At 40.9% G+C, this 21272-nt stretch overlaps 1 protein-coding gene across 1 annotated transcript in view; it reads left to right on the forward strand.

Annotated features, from left to right (window-relative positions):
• LOC132893465 (voltage-dependent R-type calcium channel subunit alpha-1E) overlaps nucleotides 1–21272 on the forward strand; it is a 177647-nt gene that overhangs the window by 109630 nt on the left and 46745 nt on the right. Inside the window, exons 6-21 of the mRNA XM_060932628.1 lie at nucleotides 66–224; nucleotides 830–1020; nucleotides 1141–1244; nucleotides 1388–1503; nucleotides 1638–1691; nucleotides 1862–1951; nucleotides 2466–2675; nucleotides 5351–5463; nucleotides 5584–5696; nucleotides 5983–6114; nucleotides 6469–6538; nucleotides 7956–8073; nucleotides 8635–8702; nucleotides 8986–9077; nucleotides 15069–15866; nucleotides 17677–17867. Coding sequence (XP_060788611.1) covers nucleotides 66–224; nucleotides 830–1020; nucleotides 1141–1244; nucleotides 1388–1503; nucleotides 1638–1691; nucleotides 1862–1951; nucleotides 2466–2675; nucleotides 5351–5463; nucleotides 5584–5696; nucleotides 5983–6114; nucleotides 6469–6538; nucleotides 7956–8073; nucleotides 8635–8702; nucleotides 8986–9077; nucleotides 15069–15866; nucleotides 17677–17867 — 2619 coding nt within the window. The remainder of the gene's footprint in view (nucleotides 1–65; nucleotides 225–829; nucleotides 1021–1140; nucleotides 1245–1387; nucleotides 1504–1637; nucleotides 1692–1861; nucleotides 1952–2465; nucleotides 2676–5350; nucleotides 5464–5583; nucleotides 5697–5982; nucleotides 6115–6468; nucleotides 6539–7955; nucleotides 8074–8634; nucleotides 8703–8985; nucleotides 9078–15068; nucleotides 15867–17676; nucleotides 17868–21272) is intronic.

Consider the following 21272-nt stretch of genomic DNA (forward strand, 5'->3'; position numbering starts at 1 on the left):
ACTAACGTTAAAACTATTAAATATAACACTCCCCTGTGTGTGTGTGTGTGTGTGTGTGTGTTCAGGTCTGCAGATCGTTCTGAAGTCCATCATGAAGGCGATGGTTCCTCTGCTGCAGATCGGCTTGTTGTTATTTTTTGCCATTTTAATGTTCGCCATCATCGGCCTCGAGTTCTACAGCGGGCGACTCCACAAGACCTGCATCCCTGAGCCTGATATACAGGGTACAACACACACACACACACACACACACACACACACACACACACACACACACACACACCCCTCTGTCTGTCTGTCTCTCTCTCTCACACACACACACACACACACACACACACACACACACACACACACACACACACACCTCTGTCTGTCTGTCTCTCTCTCTCTCTCTCTCTCTCTCTCACACACACACACACACACACACGTCTGTCTGTCTCTCTCTCTCTCGCTCTCTTTTTTCTTCCATCATTCCTTCCTTGCTTTCTCTTCCTTTCCCTCACCTTCATTGCGCCTGGCTTTCTTTCTTTCTTTCTTTCTTGTAAAACCTTTTTGTTTTCTGTTTGAATTGTTTCTTTCTTTATATTTTTTCTTTCCTTGTTCTTAGTTCAGTACTTTTTTCTCTGATTTTGATCTATCTATCTATCTATCTATCTATCTATCTATCTATCTATCTATCTATCTATCTATCTATCTATCTATCTATCTATCTATCTGAAAGTTTTCTCTTTCTTTCTTTCTTTCTTTCTCTCTTTCTCTCTCTCTCTTTCTTTCTTTCTTTAGAACTTTCCAGATGTGTGTTAAATGTCCTGTGTGTCCTGTCCTGTAGAGAGTGAGAGAGTTCCGGATTGGGAGGCAGAGTTTCCGTGTGGAGATCGTCTGTGTCCGGAAAAATACAGCTGTAACGGATCGTGGATCGGACCGAACGACGGAATCACGCAGTTCGACAACATCCTGTTTGCTGTGCTGACCGTCTTCCAGTGTATCACCATGGAGGGCTGGACCACCGTCCTCTACAACGTCAGTACTCACTCACTCACTCACACACACACACACACACACACACACACACACACACACACACACACACACACACACACACACACAGATCAATCATAAACCCTGTGTGTGTGTGTCCAGGCCAATGATGCTTTGGGTCCCATGTGGAACTGGCTGTACTTCATCCCCCTCATCATCATCGGCTCCTTCTTTGTGCTCAACCTGGTGCTGGGAGTTCTGTCCGGGTGAGTGTGTGTGTGTGTGTGTGTGTGTATACATTCTTCACGTTGTCTGTGTGCATTGTATGACAATGTGTGTTTTGCATCCAGTGTGTGTATATATTTATTACCTTGTGTGTGTGTGTGTGTGTGTGTGTGTGTGTGTGTAGAGAGTTTGCTAAAGAGAGAGAGCGTGTGGAGAACAGGAGAGCATTTATGAAGCTCAGACGTCAGCAGCAGATTGAAAGAGAACTGAACGGATATCGAGCTTGGATTGACCGAGCAGGTGATCATCACAACACACACACGCACCAAGTTTCCAGATGGAACTGATTTCTTCTCTCACTAAAGGAATGTGTGTTAAATAATGATGGAACCATCCAGAAATCTTCTGTGTGTGTGTGTGTGTGTGTCCTCCAGAGGAAGTGATGCTGGCAGAGGAGAGTAAGAACTCGGGTCCTTCAGCTCTGGATGGTGAGTGTGTGTGTGTGTGAGTGTGTGTGTGTGATTTTGCTGTGTAACTCTGTTCTCCTGCTCGCTGTATGCTGATCTTAAAGGATAAATGTGGGTGTGGGATTAAATCCCACCTGTTTACACGACGTCGTTGGGTTTGAATGTAACGTGAGTTGTCTTGCTGTTCTCAGTGTTGAAGAGAGCCACCACCATCAAGAGGAGGGGCGTGGACACCATCCGCCACGGCCCGGAAGAGCAGTGTGTGGATATCGCTTCTGTTGGTAAACACACACACACACACACTCTCTTAACCTTTAACCTTCACAAATCCCATCACTTCCACACCCTGAGCTTTTTACTGTAGCATTAAATCCATGAACAAAATTTTATTAGAAAATCTACAAAAATAAATTCAGTTTCATTATATTTTTATTATTTTACTTAAAAGTGTCATAAAAATAGAAAAGTTTATCTGTTTAATTATCCAGCCAATTAAACATTTAAAATAAATTTTTAAATATATTGATGTGAAATATTTAATGTAAAATCAATTGTGAGAGGCGTGACACAGGAGAGAGCATTATTAATAGAACATTTTTAATGTAAAAAATACAGAATTAATTTCCTGTTATTTATATTTATCCCATTTATTCATGGGAAATTAATAAACAATTTATTATTTGTGTGTTTTTGTTATGTTATAAAGCGCTTTCTATTGCTTTGGGGGATTAATTAATTAATTTATTTTTGTGCTTGTTATTATTATTCTGTGCTGTCTCTCTCTGTCTCTCTCAGGTGGGCCGATGAACAGGGCGAGTATCCGCAGCGCTAAGCGAGGCCCAACGGCGTATTTCCGGAGGAAAGAAAGGATGTTGCGTATCTCCGTCCGCCGCATGGTGAAGACACACACCTTCTACTGGACTGTGCTCGGCCTCGTGGCCTTAAACACCATCTGTGTGGCCATCGTTCATCACAACCAGCCCGAGTGGCTCTCCAACTTCCTCTGTACGACACACACACACACACACACACACTCTATTGTATACACAACACCATGAGCAGCTGCAGTGTTTAAAGGATATGGGACATGGATTTTTTTCTGGGTATAATTATGTATAAAGGACATAAGAAATGCCATCTAAATCACTGCAGGGCGTCAAAAATGTGAAAATCATCACATTATTCAACTTTTTTATACATCAGCGTAAAACAATGATTCGTTAATGAGCTAGGTGGTCACGTGACCCGTGACGTCACAAAAACTTTCCAAGGAGCCAGCGCTTGGGTATCTAATGTAAACAGGTTACCGAAATGGACACCATCGACAGTGACATTCCCGATGTTTCACAGAGATGTGAAGTTAGACCCTATCAATTCGAACCGATAGCTGGAAATTCACATGAACATGGATCTTGTCTTTACTCTGACGGGTCAGATGATTCTGAGAGTGAGAGTTCATTCAGTCCTCATGAAACTGAAAGCGGTCGGCTCGATAACACTTCCTGGTAAGTTAAAAACAATTCTGCTCAAAGGCTAATGATCTGTTGAAAGAAGTATTATTTTTGTATCATACATTGAAAGTTCATCATAGATCTAGCTAAAGTCCGTTGCAAGCTAGTTTTTTTTTGCTGATATTTTTCGAGATTGATTGAGATACAATGCTTCCAGAGTCCGAGATGAAAACATTCAAAATGGCGAAACGAGTCAGAATTATGATAATCAATAATTGATACACCCAAAATTATAATACTAATCCTTACCTCGGCTTTCAGTCGCTTAGCGAATGCACCTCGGCATTTTTCCGCATGAGGCCCATGGTAAAACCACACTTCCAGGAGGGGCTGCCGTCTGCCTCCCAAGCCGGCTGAGAGCGCTCCTCGTCGGGCACGGCCAGGCGGGCGAATGCCCTGGTCCGTCCGCCCTGTCTAAAAAATAATGGTACAACTCCGAGTGAAGGTATCAATGCGCTGTCGAAGCGCGCAGAAGGTGTTAGTACGCCTGTCATTATAGTGCGGACTTTCCATAGCATAGAAAATCGCCACGTTTCAATTTGTGTAACTGAACTTGTTTCATATCACTGCTCATATAAACCTATGTAAACAGGAAAAACGTGGAAGAGTTTGGTCGCATCTAACTACAGCCCCAAAAAATACCATTGGCCATACTGAGCCTAGCTACATTGCTAACAGGAGTGACAGCGCGTCTGACTGACTGGGAGGTCGTAATACACCATGATGTTCAATGTACGTTAAACACTCTAAAAACGAAACAATTTTCTTGTCATCCAAGACACAAAAACTATTTTGTCGCATTCGTCATCATCACGATTCACACTTCTCCATATTCATCTACCCGCTTGTGCTGTACCCGAAAGTTTTTGTGACGTATGATCACGTGACAGGGCAGCACGGTGGTGTAGTGGTTAGCGCTGTCGCCTCACAGCAAGAAGGTCCTGGGTTCGAGCCCCGGGGCCGGTGAGGGCCTTTCTGTGTGGAGTTTGCATGTTCTCCCCGTGTCCGCGTGGGTTTCCTCCGGGTGCTCCGGTTTCCCCCACAGTCCAAAGACATGCAGGTTAGGTTAACTGGTGACTCTAAATTGAGCGTAGGTGTGAATGTGAGTGTGAATGGTTGTCTGTGTCTATGTGTCAGCCCTGTGATGACCTGGCGACTTGTCCAGGGTGAACCCCGCCTTTCGCCCGTAGTCAGCTGGGATAGGCTCCAGCTCGCCTGCGACCCTGTAGAACAGGATAAAGCGGCTACAGATAATGAGATGAGATGATCACGTGACAGCGGCTCTTCCGGTTGTAAAATATGCATATTGGAGCTCGAGCAGAAATGCCATATTTTCATCATGAATATAACGATTTTGCTGAATTTAATAGATAATTTTGTATTTGTTGATGCAATTATTTCATATTTTTAATGGAAAGAAACTGATATAGCGTGCATTTATGTTTCATGTCCCATGTCCTTTAAGGCTTCAACATGAACCACAGAACCTTCATCAGCTCTTAATAAATAACAGCTGAAGTGCAACAAAAACATCCAGCAGTTTGTGTTTATCTCGTTATACAAAAAGTTTAACAATAATAAATTAGTAAAAAATAGAAAATTAATAATAAAAGGGAATTTTTTTACTGTGTTGGAGAACATTAACAGGCCATGATATCCAACATAATAATAATAATAATAATAATAATAATAATAATAATAATAATAATAAATAGGCTTAATTTATATCAGTAGGTGTAAATATAAATTAAAAAAATTAACCAACATGATTATTAGTTTATTGTCCATTTTTCCTGATAAAAAAATTAATAAATATAAATTCATTCATTATTAATAATAATAATAATAATAATAATAATAATAATAGGAACATTATATGGTTAATAATATTTATGGCTATAATAAGTAATATGAAATACAACATTAATATAATAAATTAACAGTAATCATCTTCATCCGCTTATCCGGAGCCAGGTCGCGGAGGAAAATGATGATTAACAGTAATATAAAAAATAAAATAAATCAGCAGTGAATTTATATCTTTACTATATTAATAAATATAATTAATATTATTTACATAATTTTTCACACATTTCTCTCAGAGCATAACTAAAAGATAATTGTGGCTCATGTGGCAATGGTTAATGTGTGTGTGTGTGTGTGTTGTAGATTACGCAGAGTTTCTGTTCCTGGGTCTGTTTCTGACTGAGATGTTCCTGAAGATGTACGGTCTCGGCCCTCGACTTTACTTCCACTCCTCCTTTAACTGCTTCGACTTTGGAGTGAGTCGCGTCAAAATCTCTCACATTGCTGACTCTTTAAACTGTCCACTGATGGTGTGTGTGTGTGTGTGTGTGTGTGTGATTATAAGCTGTACACTAATCTGCTCGGACGTTGTGCAGGTGATTGTAGGCAGTATCTTTGAGGTGATCTGGAGCTTCTTCAGACCAGGAATGAGTTTTGGGATCAGTGTCCTGCGTGCACTCCGACTGCTGAGGATCTTCAAAATTACCAAGTGAGTAACAAAACAAACAAACAAACAAACAAACAAGAAAACCTCTGAGTGTCAAGACAACATACTCGTATTTAAATTTAAGTGATGTCTAACGTAACGAACGCTAATCCTTGACTGATGATAACATCACTCATTCTGGAATATTCAGAAACCTAAAGAGGTGAAATCTTTGATATTTTGGGGAGTGGGTGGAGTTTAAACTGGAGGCATGTCTCAGTTACATGTGATGAAGGAGCGCTCGGATCTAAACAGTTCTCTGAGTTCTGTATCTTTTCTGCTTTTTCAGGTACTGGGCGTCTCTGAGGAACCTGGTCGTATCTTTGATGAACTCCATGAAGTCTATCATCAGTTTGCTCTTCCTCCTCTTCCTCTTCATCGTGGTTTTTGCTCTGCTGGGCATGCAGCTCTTCGGGGGAAGGTGTCTCTTCCGCTTTACATTTACATTTTTTTTTAACAGAATGTGGGTAATTACTGAAAAATAAACCCACTGGTTAATAAATGGTTATTATTAATAATAATAATAATAATAATAATAATAATAAACAATAAATAAATAAAACTAACCCCCCCCCCGCACACGCGCGCGCGCACACACACACACACACACACACACACACACACACACACACACACACACAATGCAGAAAGTGATGAAATAGTGCTGGAAACAATAGCCTGGGACATACTGGTATACACATGAAAGAAACAAAACACAGCAATAAGTGACAAGATGAAAAAGCAGTTCATTCATGTTCTCGTCTTTGTCCTGCAGGTTCATCTTTGAAGAATTCACTCCTACTAACTTTGATACGTTCCCAGCTGCCATCATGACTGTGTTTCAGGTACGACTCAAACACTCTGTGGTATGAAAGACAATTTATGACCCTTTCCGACATCCACGTTCATTATTCAGACATGACCGTGTGTGTTTGTGTGAGTTTACTTTTATTCATCGGTCAGATTCTTTTATCTACACTGACTTACAAGTGATATAAAGGGTTAAAGGTGCAGTAGTGGATTTTCACCCCTTTCTTACTCGTGTAAACAACCTGGAAAATATTTCGAATGGGATTAAAAAATGTTTCAGCACCAGCATCAACACGAGTGTAATATGTGGCTGAGAAAATCTGTTCAGAAAATTGCAGTCCAGACCAGACTACTGGTCTGTTTTTACACTGGTCTTTTTATAGACACGCCCCACAGTGCCCCTTTACTCTGCCCCATCTCAGTCTGTTCAGGAAGGAAAATGAGACAGACTGTGGGAAGAGCTCAGTGCAGATAGATTTATTGTTAACAAAAGAAAAATGGTTCCAAAAAACTAAATAAAAAGAAACACAGCAAAACAAGAATAACTAGAAGAGCAATCGGAGAACGCAGACCTCCTTCAAAAACAATAGTCAGCTCTTCTATGATATTCAAATCTGCAGCCACACCCACTTTATATATCTGTATATATTCCAAAATATCCAAATACAGCTGTGAAGCCAAAGCGACATACAACATACCCAGAGCAGCCTGGGTAGCAGGTGGGGGTTCAGTGCCTTGTTCAAGGGCACTTCAGCCATTCCTGCTGGTCCAGGGAATCAAACCTTCAACCTTTTGGTCCCAAAGCTGCTTCTCTAACCATTAGACCATGGCTTCACCCCGTAGTCACATGTGATATGGAGTCATCGTATTTCTACATTGGCTATGTTTTGTCACCATTGAACTTCACTGCCATCTGCTGGATTTTAAGATGTATGGCATTGTTGAGTGCAGACTTCTGTATCTCACAATGTTCATGAAAGTGAAAATAAATTATTGGATCTGCACCAAAATTTAACAGGTTCTTCCTTGACCCATGCTACACCTTTCCACCAAGTTTCACGGAAATCGGGCAAGTGAAATCCTGCCTACAGTCAGACAAACAAACCACGCTGAACAAATGCCCTCCTTGGTGGAGGTAAATATTGAGCTATTTCCAAGATAGAGTCATTTATTACTGATGAAGGAGCTGAAACTAGACACAGAATTAGTGGTCAGATAAACACTGTAAAATCTGTAAGTAAACACAGTCACCCAGCTAACTGACCTGAGGGGGCATGGCTTTGTGTACATGGGCAGGAATTGGAATAAAATCATTCCAGTGGTGTTGTATTTCACCTCTTTATCTACGAGAGCTCCAGTCTTGTCTAATGCATCTTTATTGATTTCACTTTTAATACTTTTATCGTTTATATTGTATAATTTCTTTCTTTCTTTGTTGTGTCATCCTTCCAGATCCTTACAGGTGAGGACTGGAACGAAGTGATGTACAATGGGATTCGCTCTCAGGGTGGAGTTAAATCGGGGATGTGGTCTTCCATTTATTTCATCGTCCTTACGTTGTTTGGAAACTGTATCTTTTGTCTCATGAGTTAAACATGGCATCTTAGCATCAGTATGCTTTCCAACATTTTCAGGACGGAGGAGTTTACGCTTTGCAGTTTCTCGTGAACATGACGAGCTGCGTTTGTGAGAGAAAGAATAAAGAGAGGCTGGTGAGGGAATGACTGTTTATAGCTCCTATAATGCCAGTGAGAACAGAAACTAACTTGCTTCACAGAACTTTAAATGTAACTATAAACAGATAAAAAGTATGACGTGTCGTTTTTTAATAAATGAAAAGTGTAATGGTTGTCAGATTGCTGTGGTGTAAAGGGAATAAAACACTCAGGGATGTGCTTTTATAGGAAAATAATCAACAGTAGCTCTGTTTCATCACACTACTCCATCACTCAGTGTTTTATAAGAACAATGCGTGATATCCATAAAAAGCTAAACTCGACCATTCTTGGGTTGGTGTTCCTCAGGGGTCTCTCCTGGGCCCTTCTGCTTTTACATTCATTTCGTGATGAGTGAACACTTTTGATACTTTAAAGTGTTTTTTTCCCTCCCAAACCCTTAACCTAGCTCTCAGACACACTTCTGAATGTCTTCTTGGCTATCGCTGTAGACAATTTAGCCAACGCTCAAGAGCTCACCAAGGTAACGACGTCCATTATTTTCAACCTGAAAAACAAACATTCTGTATTTTATCAAAGTGATTGAGTTGTTTGAAGATTATTGGAGTGTATATACAATAAAAGAGACGTTCTCGTGCTCAGATCTGGACTCTAATCCGTCTGATTTCTGAAGTTTGTCCTCTGGTGTTGTCATGTGACCTAAAAAAGTGGAATTGTCAGGATCACAGCATATTGGTATTGTTAGTATTTGTGTTTCAGGGCGTGTCCTTATTATTATACAATTTCATCTGTTGTTTATGGTACAGGATGAAGAGGAGGAAGAGGAAGCATTTAATCAGAAACACGCACTGCAGAAAGCGAAAGAGGTCGGCCCGATGTCGTCCTTCATATCCTCAGAGTAAGTGGACAGAGTGCAGCACGGCTTGTTCACGAACCTGTTCACTAACCACAACATCGTCTGTCTTCTAGTGTGTTCAGTTCTCACAACTGTTGTTGTTTTATTTAAGGAAATACACTGAAGAACACAGGGGTATATTTATGTTAGGAATTGAGATGTTCCTGTTGTTTAAAATCAGTGACTCTAGCCACGGATTTCCTGTAGAAGTGTTAGCCGAGGTGTTATTCCATATGGACATGGCGTTGATTCGTCGATTGTCAGGTTGCGATCTTTTTTTATATTTCGGTTTGGATCGACTTAATAGGAAATATTGCTTACACTAAACTGTTGTTGGAGCGTTACTAAGAAATATTTAATCTGAGATCAGAAACTAAAACATTTGAGCAACACGCACACGTTACTTTTAACGTCACATTCGAAGTCGCAACATCGTTCTGTGATATGTTTTTCAAATTTGTACCTTTTTTCACACGTTACATGAAATTTTAGTAAATCAGTCCCTGAGTGTTCAACAAAACAAACTTTTACTCTTTAAGTGGATGAAAAACAGGGACACTTTTTACTTGCACACACATTCATCCGTGTGTCAAGTCTGAATCGGAACAGAATTGACTCTTTTGATTCACTGTTCAGTTTGGTTGATTTCATATAATTAAGCAAACCTATGGATATGTATAATTCTAAAAATGGTCTAAAGTCCACATCCTCGTTAAAATCTTCCATTCATTGGTCAGGAATATGGTGAAGCAAAAGTTTTAGCGAAATGAGCATCTGAGAACACGGAGTCAGAGCTAAAGAAATGATTTGATAATTATATAAATAATGAGTTTAAAATGCTTTATGTGTCACATCAGGAGTTTAGTTTATTTTCTATTTTTGTTCGTCCAAATCTATAGAACTTGTGGCATTCCTGCAGTGTTACAGCTGTGTGCTTTGCTCAGTTTATCATCGACTAAATAAATAAATAAATAAATAAATGCTCCAAACCAAAACACACGATTCACTTCCTGCAGTCAAATCGATTCAGAGTTGAATCATTAGCTGTGTTTCCATTAACCTGTGTAATGAGTGATTTGAAATTGTGAACTAAAACAAGAGTCATCAGGAGGTGGTGATTCCCCCCCCCCAGCCCCCACATGAAACCCCACTCCAAATTTTCCGAAGTTGAACTGATTGCCATGGAAATACGGAAAAAATAAGAATCACAGAAATGTCAAAAGGCACAACTCCTCTAGGCACTTAACATAACCGTCAGGTTTTGTGAAAAAAATCCTAGTAGTTTGTGAGTTCTGCTCTGGAAACTGAAATATTTACAGACGGACGGGGTGGGCTTCCCGAAAGCCTCTTAACGCTAAGAGCATCTTAACTAGGAGAGAGAGTGATCATTGTGATGCTCACTCTTCCATTTAACAATGATCTTTGTGCTACAATGCTTTTGGGAAACTCACCACATAGTGATGGCTATAACCCCCTGCATTATATGCCTGGGGGATAAAAACGAGTAACGGAAACGTGTTAATTTTGAAACAAAATCTCAGATGTTCCAAAGAAGTGTTGACGCTCGCATGAGATGGTTTTTCAGACAATTTGACAAAGCGATATTTCGCAAAATTGAAACAGAAACACATTTTTCGGATCGTAATCACCACACCAGCACTTCTCAGGTCTCGGAGAGCCGTCACTGTGTTTAATAAGAACATCGTTAAAAAGGAAACACAGACCATTTACAAATGTTCTGTTGACTTTTTTAAAAAAAAATCACTTCTATTTTGTGCAGAACTAAAATGGAAACCCGCTTACTTTCCCTCTCGAGTTGAGTTTTTAAGTGGACCGAGACCACCTCGCTCGGACGCTCGTGGACCCGAGTGTGATCTCTGGGTTTGACTCTGTGACTAAAGAACCACATCGAGGAGCAGGACTCAGTAGGGTTCTGTTCAAACACTAAACACTGTGTGTGTGAAACAGAACTGAATCAGAACCAAGACAAAATCGGAAATGTGGATAATCACAATAGAACAGGATGATGAAGAAATGGAAAAGGATTTAAATGTGATTCTGATGGTGGGTTCTTTTAAACCAGACCTGGGCATTTTACGGCCCGCGGGCCGCATCCGGCCCTTTGGTTCATTCTGAGCGGCCCGCGTAAGGTTAATTAGAAATTACAAAATAAACGTATTTTCTAATTTTACCCCATGCATGGACTGCATGTGCATTGCTTTTATTTTGAAGTTGTGTTCAACAAAAATGCAATGCGCGCGACATGAACATGACATGAAATCCCACGAAACCTAATCCCGCGATAACTACTGTACTTCCGTAATTTGTCCAGACCAACCACAAACTTGTACGTCATCTTTCAAACGGTCCAGCCAATCACATAGTGTGACGTCACCAGCAGGTGCCGGAGCCGATCTGTAGATCTGATACCTACACCGAATCAACGTTGTTGCGAACAGGTCACAAGAAGACTTTCGCCCCCAAAATGTCCGCAAAAAGAAGAAAGGTAGATGCTGAATGCAGGGCTTTCAACAAAACATGGACTGCTAAGTATGTTTATGTGAACAAACATTTTCAGTGATGAAGTTTAACAAATCCAGGTATAGATCCTCTCTCACCGATGATCATGTCAGCTGTGCTTCGCATCTCCACCTCAGACATTCAGCCTGACTCTGATGCACTCGTTAAAGACCAACAGAGACGAGATTTCTCTCACTGAACAAATAAAAAACTGAAAAACACCAAATGAGGTGATTAGTCTAGATTACAAATGTGGGCATCAGTATTATAATATGAGGTATCTTGCTTGATATTTGGAGTAGAAAGACAATATTGTGATGTCTTTATTGTGTTTTGGGGTGAATGTGACTGAAAAAAAATGGTACAAACGTTCACATTTTGTTCACCATTGTTTTGGGAAATTTGATTGAATAAATTACATTTTTTGTAAGGCAACCTCGTTTTTTCCATACTCTTACCAGTCTTAGCAGCTTGTAAAAACAGTGTTATTTACTGCTTTATATAAAGAAATACAATTAATATTATGCAGAATTTAGTTCAGCCTTTTGGTCCGGCCCTCCACAAAATTTTCTGTTTCTCATGTGGCCCCATGGAAAAAATAATTGCCCACCCCTGATTTAAACAGAACCCTTCGGTGTTCTCCTCCTTGGTGCGGTTCTTTAGTCAGGTGAGAACGCAGTGCTCGGACTCGGGTGTTGTGTTTTTAGCTTTACACCTTTTAGCTGCACCTCAGACATTATTTTTCTATTTGGTTGATTTTAATTATGAATCGAATCAAAAGAATCATGATTCAGGTTCAGCAAACGTAGTAGTACATGTGATAGTAAGCCTGAAATTACTGAAATCTCTCTCTCTCTCTCTTTCTCTCTCACACACACACACACACACACACACACACACACACACACACACACACACACACACACACACACACACACGCATGCATGTTTGTTGGAAAGGAAACACTGCATGACTGTAATTTGACCTCATGAGCATGTGCTAACCAGAAAAAAATTCTCACCATGACCAGATGAGAGACGAGAAAAAACTGCTGCTGTTGTTGTTGTTGTTGTTGTTGTTTGTCATGTGAAGCACTGACGCTTTGGCCCTTTCTCTCAGAACGCATCAGTTCTATCTGAATGGCACCGGGTCACAGGGTCGGAGGAGGGGGATATGAGGAATGTGAACTTTGGTTGCATCTTGTCACTGAGTGCCGTTTGGATCCTGCATGTCTGAACCTGCTCCAGAAAAACGACTGAAAAAAACCCAACAACAAAACAAACAAAGAGCGCATGCTTTCTCGATTTAGCACGACACGCGGGTGACATGGCTTGCACTGCGTTAGCAAAGAGAAGAAAATGATGCAGGATGTTTCCTTGTTTCGTGTGTGTGTGTGTTAATGCTTCTGCATATGGATTCCATTTATAAATGTCTTATATCTGTTTCATGTTTTCTCTGATTGTCTTTAACATGTCAAAGAAATTCAGCTTATTGTACATGTTGTTGCTGATGTAATGCTGCTACCATCCTGTTGACATGTGATGCTTTGGCTGCCCAGTCACACAGACCAAAATAACAAAACTTTCACATCCGATTTCAGCAGAAAGTATTGTACAAATATACAAATGAATTTGGCTTTTTATTTTGCACACTCAGGAGATCTCAAGTTCAAATCCTGAGGATCCCACAGCCATCCGGGAGCCAAGGGAGAAAAACTGGCTGTGCTCTCTGAGTGGGAGGGGCATACTCTCTCTCCCTTGTCAATTGTAGCAACACTAATCAATCGTGGGCATCTATGGTGTCAAGTATGTGGAAGAGGGTAGATAGCACTTTCCTCTGAGTGTGTTACTCCGCCCTGTGGATGTGTTAACCTTCGCCCTCTCTGGTTGTTACGGGAGAGCTCTTTGGGGTTGGGGGGTTGGGAAGCACACTTAACATGAACGGAAACTCGCAAATCTGGCTAATAATGTCCTTTACTGTTGATACCTCGCTGAATTTAATAAAACATACTACACAGCAACGAAAGCAAAAAAAAAAAAAGCCTGGGGACACGTAGAAGGTCTACCCTACATTTCTTATGTCTCTCCATCTTTTTATTTGTGATTTGTCTATGTGATGTGACGTAGCACTCTTTTTATTTACAGTTAAAGATATAGTCTTATTAAATAACTTTTTAAATCAGAGAATTTGAGAAGGATCTACCTCTTCAATATGATAAAGAACTTTCTAGCATTGTCACTAAAACTCCAAATGACTATGGATAAAATCAGAGGGGTGGGGCTTAACGACTATAAATAAAGGGGAGCCAAAGGGGGCGTGGCTTAGCTAAGGGTCAGATAAGCGATTAATTGTATAAATGAATGCAGGCGCTCTGTCAATCATTCAGTGCATCAGCCAGTCATTTATGGTTAAAGTTAGAGAAAGTACTTCGGCCAATCAGAAGCGTTCAGGACGTGACATCTTTAAACTGCATTCTTGTTCTCTTGGATCACTTTAACAGAACAGATCGTGTATCTCAATTCACACGCGAGTGTGTTAATCTGCTAACTGCTGAAAATTTTGCAGAGATCAATAAATAATCAATTAGTTGATGCAAAAATTGATTGACAGGCACCACTGTTTGTTCCCGCCCACTTTAGTGTATGAGCAAATAAAGGAAAAATGACGATTTGGTTTAAACTTACAGCCAAGTCCAAAAGTCTCACAAAAAATAATAAAAATAATAACTTGGTAACTAATGATAAAACCATTCTTGGTGCTGCATTTAGACTTTCAGAGCGCAGATTTATGAACGATTGATTAAATACGTCGAAGTAAACATTCGGACACGTTTTGGACTGTGTTGTACTGGGTGTGTTTTTGTCTTTGTTCCAAAAGCACTAATGTCTTGTTTTCAAACCAATCGCTCGTTGATTAAACGGACCAAACAAGAGTTCAAGTGCCAGTAAGTAAACTCAGTCTGCTAATTCTGTTGATTCTGATTCTCAAACCTTTCACCTCACTGTCACTTTCAAATCTTAAACATTATTGCTTTAACATTTATTTCTTTTCTGGCCAATTTAATGCTTACATTACTATTCCATTGTAAATACACACTTGTATATTGCCTTGTTGTTGTTGTTGTTGTTGTTTTTAAATTTCTATTTCATTTCCATCCTGATGATTTTAGCCTGCTGGGTTTTCCAGCTTCAGATCACATGACCCTTTCTACAATGTGTCCTGAAATTACTCTGAGAGAGCCACAACAGAATTGGGTTGAAATCTTAGTGGTCACTTTTAGAAAGGGTTTTATATGTAGCTCATGTAGTGTAAAAAAAGAACACCATTAGCGCCACTGTCATTCTGAACTTTAAGCACATAGGAAGAGAAAATAGAGTGAGAAGCATGCAATCTTTATAATTAGAGAGGTTTGGAGTCTAGGATTGTTAGTTCTTTATGCTGACTGTCGTTTCCTGTCTGTTTTTCCTCTCGCAGGCGGAGGAGACGGCCGTATCTGTACAGGAAGCGCGTGCTGATCCACCGCGGCCGTACGGCTTTCTCTCTGGAGGAGTCAGACAGTTTCAGCGACGCTCCTCCACTCAATCCCTCTCGCTCTTTCATGTCCAGGAGAGAAAGACGCCGGCGTCTGACCATGTCCGTGTGGGAGCAGAGGACCAGCCAGCTCCGGCGCCATCGCCAAACATCCAGTCGAGAAATCCTCTACGGCTCGTCCGTGTGCCACCATCGGAAACTCGCACACTCTGCCGAGATCCCACACTCGCCAGAGATCAGTTCCACTCTCGACCCGCTGGAGTCTCTGGAGCCATCCATGGACGAGCAGAACATCTCCATCCCGTTGCCAGATCCTCCTGAATCCAAAAACTCAAATGCCAAAGATCTGTACGGAAACACCGCACACACGCACTCAGAGCTCAGCGCCACTCTGGAGCTTCTGGATCCTCTAGACCCGGCGAAAAAAGAGCACAACATCGATAACGCCCAGTTACCCGGAAACGCCTCGGAGGAATTTCAGGATAAAAACCACTTGAGCGTCCGGAGGCCGAATGGCGAGCGGAGACACCGAGGGACGCGTAAATACAGCAAATACAGTAAACACAGCAAACACAGAAACTCAGAAACGCACCATCAATGGCATGACGAGCCGAACGCTGACGAGCGCAGCCACTCCACCAGCCCAGAACAGAGGACAAGAAACGAAGGTGAGGAAGAGGAGGAGAAGAAGAGCAGCAGCGATGGAGGAGTCTGTCAGGATGACAGGACTGCTGAGGACAGGTAAGGAGGTCACACGTCTTTGTGGTTTCTTGGTGACAAGCTGTGTTTGTTGTTGTTGTTTTTGTCTTAACTTGAAGAGATAAAAATAGAGGATGATGAAGGAACGATGCTCCAATGTAAACGATATGAGTTTTATATTTCTGCTGTACGAGTTCATGTGAATAGAAAATTAATCAACACCTTCTGACCAATCAGAGTCCAGAACTCAACAGTCTAGTGCTGTAAATTATTATATGTAACTTTACAGTGTTATATTAAACTTCCAAATATTTTCACTCATAATTTAACCGTAAACAAATTCCAGATTTATTTTCATGAACAAAACCCAATGATGTAAATTTACGCTTATTATGTTAAAGCTGTACTGCCTCACAGATTTTTCAAGTGTAGGTCATAAAAAGAATTTTCCCGACACACAATTATGTTTGTTTAGTGACCGAAAGCTACTGAATTCAAATCACAAACTTCACTTCGAATCACAGCGAGCACCTCGGTGTGATCAGCTGTTCGTTTAGCGACAGAATGATGGAACTGTCAGTGCACGCTCAAAGGGAAACCTGTAGATGGCAGTAATGCAACACTGTGGATGCCAGCTGCCGTAAAACCCAAAAGAAGAAGAAGAAGGTAAACCTGCGCATGCGCACACGGACTTCCTCTGTCTGCTCGACTGCGCCAAGCGAGCGATTTCATGCACATTATTTGCTTTAATCCCCTCAAATTAAATAACTTCCCAGCCACAGAATGGCCTGATATTTTGTGAGATATTACAGAAATAAACAGATATCACAATCACCACATTTCAGACGGAACTAAATTTCACCGATTTTATGAAATCGAAAGGCCGTCTCGCTTTAAATCATGATAAATAATATTTTGACTGTTTATTGGCAGCATGTAGTTTTTTTTCTCTGAACTTATTCAATGTTAATTACTGGTATAATAACACTGATCACAGTGGATAATCAACACTTGCTGAGAATATTTGCTTCCTGTTTTAAATAAATGAATATATAAATATACGTAAATTATGATTTGAAGATTTGGATGTCAGGAACAGAACGCGGAAGGCGTGTCTGTGAGTCCGTATGTGGAAATGACAGCAACTTGAATCATGTTATGTGTGGCTTGAAAAGCCTTAGATGTTGATATGGGCGTGTCTTTGACTCCATCTATGGAAGTCTTCAAATATGTGCATGTATTTACAGATATGTTTTGCAGGTTAGCTAACATACACTGTTCATAAATGTGTTCACGGTCTTGTGCTAGCTTGCTATTGGCTAACCGGACGGTATATACCGTAAGACTTGCTTAAATGAAATATAATGATTTAAGTGTTAATATTAATATTTTATGTATTTTTTTCAGAAGCAGTTCAGTCTGATGCCTTGTGGCTATTAATTTAATTCGAGTTTAATTTCAGCTTGCTTGCAGCATATGATTGAGATTTTTTTGTTTTTCAACAGGGTTTAGCAGCAATCTGTGTGTGTGTGTGTGTGTGTGTGTGTGTGTGTGTGTGTGTGTGTGTGTGTGTGTGTGTGTGAAATAGTGTGCTGTGAGTTTGGCAATCAGACAGTTATGAAATCGAGCCAGACTGTGTGTTCATTTCTACTCTATCAGTGTCGTGATACTTGATACAACACCACTGTGATTAAAAAACAAATAAAACATAGATGATTAAAAAAACCCTGCCAAGGAGGATGGAAGCTCTGCATCGCAGTGTATTTATCATGAGGATCATGTAAAATATCCTAATTATGACTTGCCGAACGCCAGACGTGTGCATGCTAACAGATCCCACGCTGTCCTGCAGAGATCTGGCCACAGACCCGGAGCCGGCCACGCTCCAAATCACCGACAGCACGATGCTGGAGTCTGTAGTAACCGGGAAGGCGGCTACTGAGGGAGAAAACAACAACAACCAAGACAAAACGTCTCTCAACACCAATGTAGTGATTGAAGACATGGACACCACGCCTGGCCTGGAGCTCTCCACCATTACAAGTACGAGAAAACAATCAAAAACATTTTATATTTGTTTACATTTATATATTGTGATGTTTTTGATTTACAGTAACACAGATGACCTTTAACTCTGGTGGGGTTAAAGGTCACCCAGGGGGCGGTATGGTGGAATGGCTCCTTGGAGTTACTCAGAACTGCTAAGCTTGTACTTTTCAAGTATTTTGTAAGTTTTGGTTTCTAAAACACTGAGGATCAGTAACGATCAATCAGAGGTGTTTGTTTGTTTTTGTTTTTTTAAGTTAAAGTGTTAGAAAAGGTAATCTAGCGTTAAAGGTCCCATGGCATGAAATTTTCACTTTCTGAGGTTTTTTAACGTTAAAATGAGTTCCTCTGACCTTCTTAAGTCACCCCAGTGGCTAGAAATTTCATAATGTGTAAACCAAACTATGCCCACCCTTTGTCAACATTTGAGAATGGCGCGTCAAAATGGCGCGTTGATAGGCTCTTCCCTTTACTACGTCAGCAAGGGAGATGATTCCCACCCACTGTATGGATTGCCCGCCCAGCTCAAAAGTTGCCACCAAACATGGAAGTTGCGCTGTACATGGATGTGACAACACAGAAAGGAGTTTGTTTTTACTGCCGACGGGAGAGCCCCTGAAGACGCAGAGGCTTAATTTTATTTACTCCAATAATACGCCGTCGAGTCTACCTAAGACGGTGTATGTTTGTCGGAAGCATTTTCCTGATGAATGTTTCCACAACTTGGGACAGTACAGGGCAGGTTTTGCACATCAACTGTCACTGAAGCCTGGGTCCGTACCAAGCATCCCTGCCGCATCAGCCACAAACACCGAACAAGTAAGTGTATAACTGTTAAGTCGTTTTGCCGTGTTTTAAAATCGGTGCGTTAGCCTTGCAATGGCTACATTAGCTGTGCAGCTAACCGCTTCCTGCAGTTAGCCAGGTACTCTGCGCTACAAAACCAAAAAGCATGCAGCATGCTCTGTTATAATAGCCAATCAAAACAGTTTTTACAAAGACACCCACATTCTTTTTTTAAGTCACTCGTTCATTTTATTTGTTTGTTTGTTCAGTAAAAACCCAAACATTTGTTGAATTTATTTTATTTCCTCGCGTCGCACCTTAATGACGTCAGCGCGCGGTATTTTTCCCTTCGTGGTTTGTTCCTTCTCTCTTGCCATAGTAAGACACCCACATCCGCTTGTTCTGACCCACTGGAGGGAGCGTCACAGTGCTGTTAGCCAATCAGAGGTAACACGTTTACATGTCATGAATATTAATGATAAGAGCTGAAATCCTGTCGTTCTCCTGCCACCCGCTCCTCCACCAAACTAGAACAGCCTGAAACAGGAGAACCACAACATTTTTTTCACCAAAACCGGCTCACAGGGCATTCATTCATACTAGAGTCCACCGCACAATTAATGAAAAAACGATGCCATGGGACCTTTAAGGGTTAAGGGTCACTCAGGGTTTATGAGAGTAATGTTTACTTAGGATTAGTGAGAGTGGTTTAAAAGAAACGGGTTACTCAGGGTTAATGAGTATAGTAAAGGTTACTCAGTGTTTTCAGCTCAGGGTTAATTAGTGTAAGGAACGTTAAACATTATTAAGGCCATGATGCTACTCCGGTTAATAAGAGTAAAATTCATAAGAGTAAAATTCACTCAGGATTCATAATGGTAAAGGCTACTCCAGGCTAGTAATGGTGAAAAGTTACTACAGGTTTTTGCTAATTTTACTAACTCAGATTTAGAGGTCGACCGATATGGGTTTTTCTAAAGCCGATGCTGATACCGATATTTAGAGGTCAGAGTCAGCCGATGGCCGATATGAGCTGCCGATTTTTTTGGGCCATTATGCTATCGTATTGTCCTTAATTGGCATGCTAAAATATCATACTAGTAAGAGGACGCACAACACTTATAAACTTAACACGATTTATTGAAAATTTCAGAATTAACAAATTAATGACTTAAACGTATTAAAATGAATAATCAATAGACTAACAGAGTGCAAGAAGACTTCCATGATGTGACAACTTCAGATAGTTACTTCAAAACGGCAAAATACATGTTCAAGTTATACAGTTTCACTGTGGAACTTCCATGCCTTGAACTTTCACACGTTTCCGTTTCAACAATATAAAACTCCGTCTCCCAGCATGCTGTGCAGGAAACCCGAAATAGGAACTGCAGAGATCTAGCATCGGTCTCTGGTTCACAATCAAATCAAACATGTATACATCGCGAAAACGAATGGACATGGGATGGCAATGTTATAATACGTTCACAGGTTAGTTTTGTGTCCTCTTTTTGTTAACTTTTCACTTAGGTTGTCCGTTACTACAGTTTAGATCGGAACATAGCGGTCACCAGCGTTAAGGGGGCTTACATAGTCGACGCATTCCCGACGCACTCGCGACCACAAGGCTACGCATCAAAACGTTTCGTTTCGAGAGGAATTCTACAACTCCGATGCAGTTGAAATGCTATTCGTTTTTCCTTTTGCTAAATGAAGCAACACATCACAGATTACAACTATCATGAGAGCAAATACGACTTTAGGACATTGATATGTAAGAATTGAAGCCTTACCTGTAGGCTATCTCTGCTGACTCCTGAAACGTTTGTTGGCTTGGGTCTTTTGCATGCCGCGTTCTACGTAGCTGTCGTGCCTGACTTTAAATCGGCGCGACCAAATAAGAAAATCGGCCGATGCCGATTCATTAAAAAATGGCAAAAATCAGCCGATTAAATCGGCCGGCCGATAGATCGGTCGACCTCTACTCAGATTAACTTTTAATCCTTACTAATCCCTGAGTAACCTTTACCTAGTGAGTAAAGACTCAGAGTCGGCCTGAGTAAAGGTAAAGGTTACTCCGAGTGGGCAGCACGGTGGTGTAGTGGTTAGCACTGTTGCCTCACAGCAAAAAGATTCTGGGTTCAAGCCCAGTGGCTGATGAGGGCCTTTCTGTGTGGAGTTTGCATGTTCTCCCTGTGGGTTTCCTCCAGGTGCTCCGGTTTCCCCCACAGTCTAAACACATGCAGTTAGATTAACGTGGGGTGCCATTGAGCGAGGTACCAAACCCCCAACTGCTCCCTGGGCACAAAATAATTGAAAACAGGAAACACTATAGGACTATTAATTATACAATCAATGTATGTGTGCAACTGGGATAACTGAAAAATACCATTCATTTGGCCCTAGGAAACACCACAGGACTATTTATATGATGCACGTATGTGTGTGATTGGGATAACCAGATTTCAGACCTCCAGATGGAAGAAGAGAACCCAATGTAATTATTATACATTGTGGGGGGTATACCGATTTTACCTCTGTCCGTCTGTCCACCTGGCCGTATTTCCGTCCATCCGAAACACTCTTTTTCTCAGCAACCACAAATCATAGCCACTT

The sequence above is a fragment of the Neoarius graeffei genome, chromosome 10 (genome assembly GCF_027579695.1).
Source record: "Neoarius graeffei isolate fNeoGra1 chromosome 10, fNeoGra1.pri, whole genome shotgun sequence".
Taxonomy (NCBI): domain Eukaryota; kingdom Metazoa; phylum Chordata; class Actinopteri; order Siluriformes; family Ariidae; genus Neoarius; species Neoarius graeffei.